Below are 9,979 nucleotides of genomic sequence, written 5' to 3'. Positions count from 1 at the left end.
GCTCATCCTTCCTTCTTTGTGATGGCGCAGGTGTTCCCTGAGTCACACTGGGACGCATGTCAGCTCCAACAGTCTGTCTGCAGGTGGCTCATCCTTCAGTAGCTTTTTGGGCAAGCTGAAAAATTTTAGCTGCAACACTTGAGACAGGGAGCTGCAGATTTTAGAGGTTGTCAGGGCTTTCTCCACTGAGGATCAATTCACCAGCATGAGGCAGACCAAAATGGGCTTCTGGGAGAGACTGGAGCCCACCTTCATGATGCCCAGCATCACCCCTTGAGGTACAGACATCTGCAGACACCACAGGACTGTCGCCAGGACCCATGCAGCATTGTGGGACATGGCAGCTGTTCTGTGGGTGTCTCTGTCCAAGGCTGCAGACAGCAGTGGCACATCTGCCAATGCCCCACAGCCCAGGGGTTCTGGGAGAGTTGAGATCCAGCAGATGCAGAGCACAGCCTGGCTTTCCTCTGCTTTCCAGAGAGAATGGCTGTCTGGGACACAGTGGCTGGCTACATCCCAAAACAGCTCTTGCTGTACAAGGTAGGACAATACCCATATCCTCCTCATCTGCACAGAGATGTGGGGAATCCCATAGCCCTGGAGCATAGCCTGCAGTTCCTCTTGCTCTCCTCAGAGAGCAAGAGACCCACCTCAAAAGGCTCTGCTGCACTTTTAGGAGAGCACATCCAAAATTGAACGTGTTCAGGGATTGCTTCCACACAAAAGGTAACAGGACAGAAAGCTATTGCTGGCATTTAGCTCCCCATGACAGCCTAAAGCTTAACTTCTTGGCAGTGGAGAAGAATCACTAAGTTCTAAAGGGTCTTTTGTACCATCTTACCTATTAATTTTTTTCATGCCTAAAGCCTCCATTTTAGGGCCACAACCCAAATTTCTGAGCTTCCAACCTGTTTTATATTACCTTTTATTGGTTGTAGGACCTGATTTGGAAGGTCCAAATTTTCATTTGTAGGGTGAAGGTGCATCTGTAGAGTCCAAAGCCTTCTTTAGAAAGTCCAAAAGGTCTTTCAGGGGTCCAAACCCTCTTTTTAGCTTCCACAGATCTCCCCTCTGGGACCAAAACAAATGAGGCTCTAGACCCTGCAGATGACGCTTTGGACCTTCCAAATAGAACTTGGAGCCTTCAAAATGATGCTCTGAGCCCTTCAGATGAGTCGTGGCATTTGTGCCTAAACAAGGTCAGTTTGGACTTAAACCAGGATCTTTTGGATCCTAAAAATGAAATTGTAGTTCCTAAAAACAAGACTAAAATATATGGATAACAAAGGAATAGCCTTTAAAATGCCGTTTTACACCCTAGAAATAATTTGTTTTAGCTTCCAGATGAGACTTTGGGCATCAAGAACATAAGGCTTTGAGCCTTCAGTGAGCCTAAAATGAGGCTTTGGATTCTAATGTGCTCTCCTGAGAGGTGGATTCCAAAGAATTCTGGTGCTAAAAAGCCAGTAAGAATGAGCGAGCTAGGGTGAGAGAGAAGCTGGGTGGGTGCCTAGCAGCCATTGAAGGTCCACCAAAACACAGTTTCTGAAGGTGTTTGTTTGGTATTTCTAGTTCAGGGTCAGCTTGAGGCTGACCTTAAGAGCAGAGAAAATTCATTGAAAATGAACCCTAAGAGCCTAGGTGATTTGCTACACAGGTCACATGGACACATTACAGCACCTGGGAAGAATGGAAAAGAAAACCCCAGCACTGCGAGTGTGCCAACCAAACCAGTGGCCAGGCTCATAGCTCTCAGCAACCTTTAATTCCTCTGGCTGCTGCAGCTCCAGGAAGAGACAGGAGCTTGGCTGTTGGATGAACTCTTTACCAGGGGAAGTCCAGTGACTTCCATTTGTGAGAGGTGCCTGGGTTGTGGTAGCCATAGGATTCTGTGGGCACAACAGGAGATGTCCCCCTGCAACCTCATGTCACAAAGGGGCAGAGATGTGGCACCTGTCCAGCCATTATGACCTCACCTGCCCAATGCTTGGTATCCTGAGGAGCAGACCAGTAAAGATTGAGCTGGTCTTCAGGATAACTCGGCTCCTTCCTTTGCTACTTGCATGTCTGCATTTTTTCAAGCATTCTCTGTCTTTGGCAGTGTCTACCAGCACCAACAAAATGATCCTGACAGTTAAAGCTGTTCTGTGGGTCGCATTTCAGGTTTTTTAATTTTCAAGCTACATTTATTTTCTTTCTCAACAGGAGATGGGTTTTAGTTCTGATCTGATCTTTCTGGAGGAGGATCTGGATCCTTTGTCAGGCACAACTTTTCCATCTGTTCCTGAGAGGAGCAACAGCTGCAACAGGAAATAATTTCTGTAACAGTTTTGCCAGCAGCCTTGAACTTTGTGAATGCCCACAGACAATATGGCTGGTGCTGCATTCCTGAGTGTCAGTGGGCTAACAAACTGGAGTAAAATCTGGGGTGTTTCCTGAGAGCAGCCAGACTGACCCAGGTGATTTTGGTTAGACACAGAAAAATGCATTTGGTCACTCTATCACTAGTGCACAAGACTTTGAAAGAGGGCATTGCTCATAGAAAGACCTGACACCCATAGGTACTTGCTTGTTCTTTTCACATTACAATGAGGAAAAAGGAACTGATAATCCAAGGATCTAGAGGGGAAGGAAGGTAGCCTGAGGTCCAGAAATCAGAGTGGGCTTTGTTGGATTTTTGGAAGACTAAACAGGGGAACATACTGTTTTCCAAAACTGTTTCCATACCTGTAGATGTAAATGGGCTGTTAGGCTTTCCCTAGTGTTTCTGTGATGGCGGTTAGAGCTGTTGTTCTTGGTGCTCCTGTAGAGAACTCAACATTTGAATGTGCTTTCAAGCAACAATATTGACATATCTCATCAAATATAATTTTCCTGCAGCGGCAAGCATTGCTGAGGGAATGGCTCTGCCACAAAGGATCCTTTTTCCCCCAGAGGAGATTTGCATGGACTGGCAGCAAAGACAGAGACCCGGAGCAGGACTCTGCAACCTGGGCAGTACTTGCTACATCAATGTCATCCTGCAGTGCCTGACATACACACCTCCTCTGGCCAACTACCTGCTCTCTCGTGACCATAGCCAGTTATGTGAGTACTTTCAGGAATATTTCCTTGTAAATCTCTTGAGCACATCCTAAGGATTATAGAACCTGGAACTGTATTTAGGAAGACAGAAGCCCTTCTTTGTCAGCCCCATGAGCTTGTATTCAAAGAAGAAGAAGCCATTGTTCTATTGTGCGTGTCCACAGATGACACAAGATGTGTGTCCATCTTTAGGAAGGCACTTCTTTCTTGCCTGGTATCTCTGTCCCTGCAAGTTAAACCCTCTTGGCTAATTGCACCAAAAACTTGTGACAATTTCTGAAGAATGTTTTCCCTACACTAAAATGTCCTGGGCTTGTTAGGAACAGTTGGAACAGCTGGATAGATGGGCAGAGTTCAATAAGATGAAGTTTAATAAGTCCGAGTGCCGTCCTGCATTTTGGCCACAACAACCCCTGCAACGTTGTGGGCTGGGGACAGTGTGGCTGGACAGTGCCCAGGCAGAAAGGGACCTGGAGGCACTGGTCGACAGCTGACTGAACATGAGCCAGCAGTGTGCCCTAGTGGCCAAGAAGGCCAACGGCATTCTGGCCTGTATCAGAAATGGTGTGGCCAGCAGGAGCAAGGAGGTCTTTCTTCCCCTGCACTTGGCACTGGTGAGGCTGCGCCTTGAGTGCTGTGTCCAGTTCTGGGCCCCTCAGTTTAGGAAGGACGTTGAGACACTTGAGCATGTCCAGAGAAGGGCGACAAGGTTGCTGAGGGGCTTGGAACACAAGCCCTCTGAGGAATGACTGAGGGAGCTGGGGTTGTTTAGCCTGGAGAAAAGGAGACTCAGAGGTGACCTTATCACTCTCTACAGCTACCTGAAAGGTGGTTGTAAGTCAGGTGGGGGTTGGTTTCCTTTGCCAGGCAACAGCTGACAGAACCAGAGGACACAGTCTCAAGCTGCGCCAAGGGAAATATAGGTTGTATATTATGAAAAAGTTTTTTAAAGAAAGGGTGATAAAGTTCTGGAATGGTCTGCCCAGGGAAGTGGTAGAGCCACCATCCCTGGATGTGTTTAAAAAAAGACTGGATGTGGTACTCAGTGCCATGGTTTAGTTGAGGTGGTGTTAGGGCATGGGTTGGACTCCATGATCTTGAAGGTCTCGTCCAACCTAGTGATTCTGTGATTCTGTGACATTATCAACTTGGGAGGAGTGAAGACTGTTCTTAGAACTTCAAGGACTTCATTAGATTTCGCAGTGCTAGGGATTATGTGCTAACCTGAGGAGCCTTCCTCCCTCCCTCCCTCTTCAGGTCATCGGCAAGGCTTCTGCATGATGTGCATCATGGAAGCACATGTTAGGAAAGTCCTGCACTCTTCAGCCAATGTTATCTGGCCTAGGGCTGTTGTCAGGGACCTCAAATGTAAGTCATTTCAGATGCTTTGATACGCTCCCTCCCTTTCTTGTAAGTGAGAACTACTAACTTCTTTCTTAGTCATAGGAGAAGAATTTGAGCCTGACATGGCCGGAGACGCCTATGAGTTCTTACGCTGCGCTCTTGAGGCCATGCAGAGAGCTTGTCTGAGTGGAAGCAGCAAGTAAGCATAAGTAAATTATCTTTCCCATGTTCCCAAGCCCACTGGACTCCTTGGATGTGCTCCCATCAAGGAAAGCCTATGCCCAGGGCTTTCCAAGCTAAACTCTTGGAGGAGGGGACAACTCTGCCTTGCCATTTATTTCCAGTGTGGACATCTCTTCTCAAACAACTACTATCATCCATCAAATATTTGGGGGCTTTCTGAAATCCAGAGGTAATGTTTCCACATCTATTGTTCTCCTTGGCATTGTTTTCACCCTTCTGTCTGTCTGTGATAAAAAGCTGGTCCTGTAACTGGCATAACTGGTACCATGAGCATAAGCTGCCACCATCATTTAACTTCACTCAGCGTTTTGATTTTCCTTCCAGTCACATGCTTGAGGTGCCAAGCAGTTTCTGATTCCTACAAGGCCTTCCTGCATGTCCTTTTGGATATCAAAGTAAGAGGGCTTGCAGTTGTGCTTCAAGACATCTCAAGGTCCCTGTAGTTTTTCAGATCCAAAGCATTTGTCTTAACAATGGGTCCTGTGAGCACAAGGGAGCTTGGTGGTGGGTGGGAGGGAAAATGTACCTCCTTCTGCAGAGACCATGGCACACATCTCCCCATTCTACAGAGGAAGCTCTTGATGGCCCCAGGAACTCCTGGGACAAAAAAGAAATGTTCAGCATCCCTCCCTCCCATCCTCCCCCCCTCCCTCCTCCCCCTCCCCGCCCTCCCTTCCTTCCTGTCTCCCTGTCTCCCCCCTACCCTCCCTTTCTTCCCTCCTTTCTTCCTTCCACAGCCTGCAGAGTCATGTTGAGTCTCCTCAGCATCAGGTGCCTGGATCTTTTTGTTGACTCCTTGGAAGTGTTCAGGCATGGGCATTTTCCACAGCTCAGTGGCTCCTTTCTCTCTTCTCCAGGCACCCTCATCCCTCACCAAAGCTCTGGAGAACTTTGTGACACCTAAGAGTCTGGATGGAAAATGCTGCCTCAAATGTAGCAAGTAAGATGATTTCTAACAACTTATTAACACTTGATTCTGTGTGGAAGAGCTGCTTGTCATTGAGCAGAATCATCTTCTCATGGAGGTTTAAAGCACGATAATGAGATATGGTTTTTTTTATGTGACCTAATGGCATGGAATAGCCTTAAAATACTGTAAGGATATGTGAGACACAAAAGCTTGTCTAGTCTTGTTGGGCGAAGATAGGGTACATTTCAGCACTTGTCTCTGCTTTGTTTCAAGGTGTGAGAAGAAGGTAACCGCCTCTAAGAGGGTTACAGTCCATTGTGTGCCTAAGGTCTTCACGGTGTGCCTGGAAAGGGCTGCTGATCACACAGGCAAGAAGATCAGCAAGGTGTGTATGCAACTGCAGTGCAACTTTCTCTTTGAAGCAGGAGATTTCCCAAAGCAGTGCACTCTTTCAGAAGCTGCTCATGTTGGGGTTTTTGTGTTCTGTTACGGGTAGAGGAGAATTCCTATGAGAAGACCTGGACTCTGCTCCAACAGAGCTGCTTTGGCTGAGAACAGTTTCCTGCTGCCCAAACCATTGTGTGCTGAAGGACTATTCCATGTGGTAGTTCGGGATAATTTCTGAGCCCACTTGGTATTTCTGTAGATTGTTGAGTATCCTGAGTACTTGGATCTTCGGCCATACATGTCTGACACAGCTGGAGAACCCCTCCTCTACTCCTTATATGCTCTTGTGGTGCACAGCGGTGACACCTGTCTTGATGGACACTTCTTCTGCTATACAAAGGTAAAGAGCAACTTGTCTCTTGATAAAGTAACATGTGCTGGGAAAACAAACTTCCTTGTCAGTGTTACAGGTATTCAAGGCTTTTGGGAGAGATGGTTGCTTTCAGGGCTGATTTGGACTTGTTGTGGTGTACTCTGTGTTCAGCTGCTCTCTCTCTTTGGTGTTGTGGAGAAAATCTGCAGTTCCTTTCCAGAAATGGATGACTTTCTTTGCAGGCCAGCAATGGACAATGGTACAAGATGGATGATGAGTCTGTGGATAATTGTGGCATCCACGCAGTTCTCAGGCAGCAAGCCTATTTGCTGTTCTATGCCAGGTAATAATCAGGGTCATGTGTTCAGGATATGTTTCGTTTTCCTGGATTTGCTCTTTGTCTTCTCATCCTGGGTGTTTCTGTCATAGGAGACAATTCTTCTCTGCTTACTTCAGTGCTGTCAATTCTGAACTACATCATATCAGTCCTCTTGCTGGGCTTTAGGGTGCTGGCCTGTGTAAGCTGCTCCTTGTGTGCTCTCTGAAACTAGGTAATGTTGGGAGTTCCTAAAGAGGACTCCAGGAAAGATGGAGAGGGATTCTTTATCAGGGAATGCAGTGATAGGACAAGAGGTAAACATTTCAAAGTGAAAGAGATATTTAGATTAGTTATTACAAAGAAATTCTTGCCTGTAAGGATGGTGAGGAACTGGCAGAAGTTGTCTACGAGCTTCTCTAAGGTGTGGCTGCCCCATTCCTGGTTCAAGGTCAGGCTGGATGGAGATTGGAGCAACCTGTAAATGTCCCTGCTCAGGGTAGGGGGAGGTGGAACTAGATGGTAATTTGGTTTGGTAGTCCAACTCAAATCTTTCTAGGATTCTGTGAAATGGAGGCTGTAGGGAGAATAGAGATGAAGACTTGTTCTGACAGGGGCAGACCCCCATCAAGTTTTCCATTGGTGACCTTGGTGAAATCTTCTTTTTGCTGTAGAAGCTACTCCTAGAAAATGACTGAATCCCAGAGGAGCCTGCAAGGAATGTCTTAAACAGAGCTCCCTTTTTTCTTTTTTTTTTTTCCCTCCAGATTCTCTGATTTGAAAATGGAAGGAATGGTGGCTTCCTCTCTGACGGCATCCTATGCCCATTCTTTCCTCAGTCAGTGCGGGGTCAGCAGTGAGCAGGCGGGTTCTGCAGGGACATACGGTCAACCTGGTAGGACTATATCAATACATTGCCAGAGGACAAGTGCCAGGGAGATGATCCAGAGTAGATCCCTACAGTGGGGCAATGATCACTGCAGCTGGTTCATGAACAGCACTGACTCAAACAACTCAACAGGGAGGAAGACAAAGAGAAGTACTCCTCCAGGTCGTGACCATGCTGTCAAGGATGGCACAGCTTCAGGGCCCTTCAACAGAAGCTGTCAGTGGGCTCCTGCACCCAGTGCTGCTTGGGTACAACACCTGCCAAGACAGAGAGAGCAAAGCCAGTCCTCATGGCAGGGCTATGATCTTTGCAGACAGTTTGTGGAGATCACAGACTACAACCAGTCAGTGAGGAGGAGGAGGAGTAGCTGGTGGAGAAGAAGCCGTCCACATTGTGACCAAGAGCCAAAGGACAATACACCAGAAGTGTCCTCGAATGCTAGCTCCAAGAGGGCTACGGCACTCAGTGCTGCTTGGGAGCAATCCCTGCTAAGGCAGAGAGAGCAGGGCAGGTCACCACAGCGGGGCTATAATCTCCGCAGACGGTTTGTGGAAATCACAGACTACCACCAGTCAGCAAAGAGGAGGAGGAAACACTCATTTGGAACAAACAGGCAGAAAAGACAAAGCCAGAATTAAAACCCGTTGTTAGCCTTGTCTGTATCATTTTCAAAGTGTTTCCTTCTCTGTAATTTTGGGGCAATTAGTCGAAATACCCCCTGTGGGATGTTTGCATAATGGGATTTTGAAAGCTGCATGTTTGCATGTGTCCAGCTGGCAGTCTCTTTTTTAAATATTCAAGTCACTTGAAAGGACATGAACTGGACAAGCCAACAGTGATAGGGACTGAAAAAGGCTGGATGGCTGGGCCCCAAGGGTGCTGCTCAATGCCACCAAGTATATTGTGGTGCCAGGAATAAACACTGTTTCCCTGGAATCAGCACTGGGATTGATCCTGGTTAACATCTTCCTCAACTAATGGTCTGTCTTCTGGGGCAGAGGACATACTCAGCAAATTGGCACATGACAGCAAACTGGAAGAGTGGCACTTAGGCCAGGGGTTGTGCTGCTGTCCCTGAGTGACCTGGGCAGGCTGGAGAGATAGGCTGGCAGGGACCCCTTGCAGTTCAGAAAGGGAAGTGTAAAGGGTGCTGAGCACCAGCGGAGACTGCCGAGTGAGCCCATGGAGGCTCCATCCTTGGACATATTCCATTCCCCTCTGTGCATGATCATGGAGAAGGGGCTGCAGGTGCCCTTGCTTGAGAAGGGGGGTGGGAAAGCCCTGAGTCACCCTGCAGATGACCTTCCTCCCAGGCTCAAGGTGTCACAGATGCCTAAAAGAGAATTCAGCCAGCAGTGTTGTCCCCCTAAGGTGACCATCAACAGCTCCACCAGGAAGCTGGAGCCTATGGAGACCCTGGGCCAGGGCAGGATCCTGGCAGGTGCTGCACCTCCAGCAGAGCAGCCATGAGTCACTGGACCCTAAAAATGCATGTATGAGACCTAAAAGTAAGTGTTTCATCCCTGAAAAGAAAACTTTCATAGAATCATCAAATCACAGAATCACAGAACAATAGCTCCCTAGAATCCTACAATGTTTTGGGTTGGAAGGAATCTTAAACATCATCTAGTTCAAACTCCCTTGTCATGGGCAGGGACATGTTCTACTAGACCAGGTAGCTTCAAGCCCTGTTCAACCAGGCCTTGAACACTTCCAGGGATGGGGCAGTCACAGCTGCTCTCAGCATCCTGTGCCAGGGCTTCACCACTGTCTTGGAGAATAATTTCTTACCAAAATCGAATCTAAACTTAATTTTTGTCGGTTTGAAACCATTACCTCTTGTCCTGTCACTCTATACCCCTTTGTGCAATGTCACTCTCCATCTCTCTTGGAGACCCTTTTGGGAAAAGTATCCAAGAACTCCTTCTATTCAAATGCTAACGTGAATTCAACAGACAGGAGAGTGGCAGCCACCGTCCTCTAGCAGTCTGAAAGCTGCCCACACAAGCCCGGTGCTTTGCGGCTTTGTTCTTCGCCTCTTGCAAGCTACCGCACTCTCTGTCTCCCGGAGGCGAAGAAGCGGCTACTTCCCTCACAGATGACTGGAGCGGCAGCGGTGCGCTCTGGAGCGCTGCTTCTGCCAAAAGATGCTTGGGACCAGCACTTCTCTCTGGAGCACTCTGGAGACCCATATTCTGCATCTCTGGTCATCTGCATCTTAGTGAAAAACTTCTCCACTACGTTGTGGTGGTGCGTGGCTACGCAGAAGGTGCAGAAAACTTTGTGAATTGGAAATGGGAGTTTCTGTTTTGTAAATATGAGGCTGAAGGTTCTATTCTGTATTTTTACATGTATTTACCCTTCCCCCTGAAGCTATTCCCATTGGATTTCACCTGTAATGTATTCATACTGGGCATTGTTCCATTGGTTTCA

At 47.6% G+C, this 9,979-nt stretch overlaps 1 protein-coding gene across 1 annotated transcript; it reads left to right on the top strand.

The window, feature by feature from the left end:
* Positions 1-1,180: 1,180 nt before the first annotated feature.
* LOC128800608 (ubiquitin carboxyl-terminal hydrolase 42-like) lies at positions 1,181-8,204 on the top strand. Its single transcript, XM_053965928.1, has 11 exons — positions 1,181-1,199; positions 2,935-3,087; positions 4,342-4,452; positions 4,525-4,627; positions 4,773-4,840; positions 4,996-5,066; positions 5,529-5,611; positions 5,855-5,966; positions 6,228-6,368; positions 6,584-6,684; positions 7,425-8,204. The coding sequence occupies exons 2-11, from the start codon at positions 2,946-2,948 to the stop codon at positions 8,182-8,184; spliced, it is 1,692 nt and encodes a 563-aa protein (XP_053821903.1). The 5' UTR covers positions 1,181-1,199; positions 2,935-2,945; the 3' UTR covers positions 8,185-8,204.
* The last annotated feature ends 1,775 nt before the right edge of the window (positions 8,205-9,979 follow it).

This window comes from Vidua chalybeata, chromosome 27 (assembly GCF_026979565.1).
Source record: "Vidua chalybeata isolate OUT-0048 chromosome 27, bVidCha1 merged haplotype, whole genome shotgun sequence".
Lineage (NCBI taxonomy): Eukaryota > Metazoa > Chordata > Aves > Passeriformes > Viduidae > Vidua > Vidua chalybeata.
The sequence above is the reverse complement of the archived record's forward strand: the minus strand, read 5'-3'. Positions and strand labels throughout refer to the sequence as shown.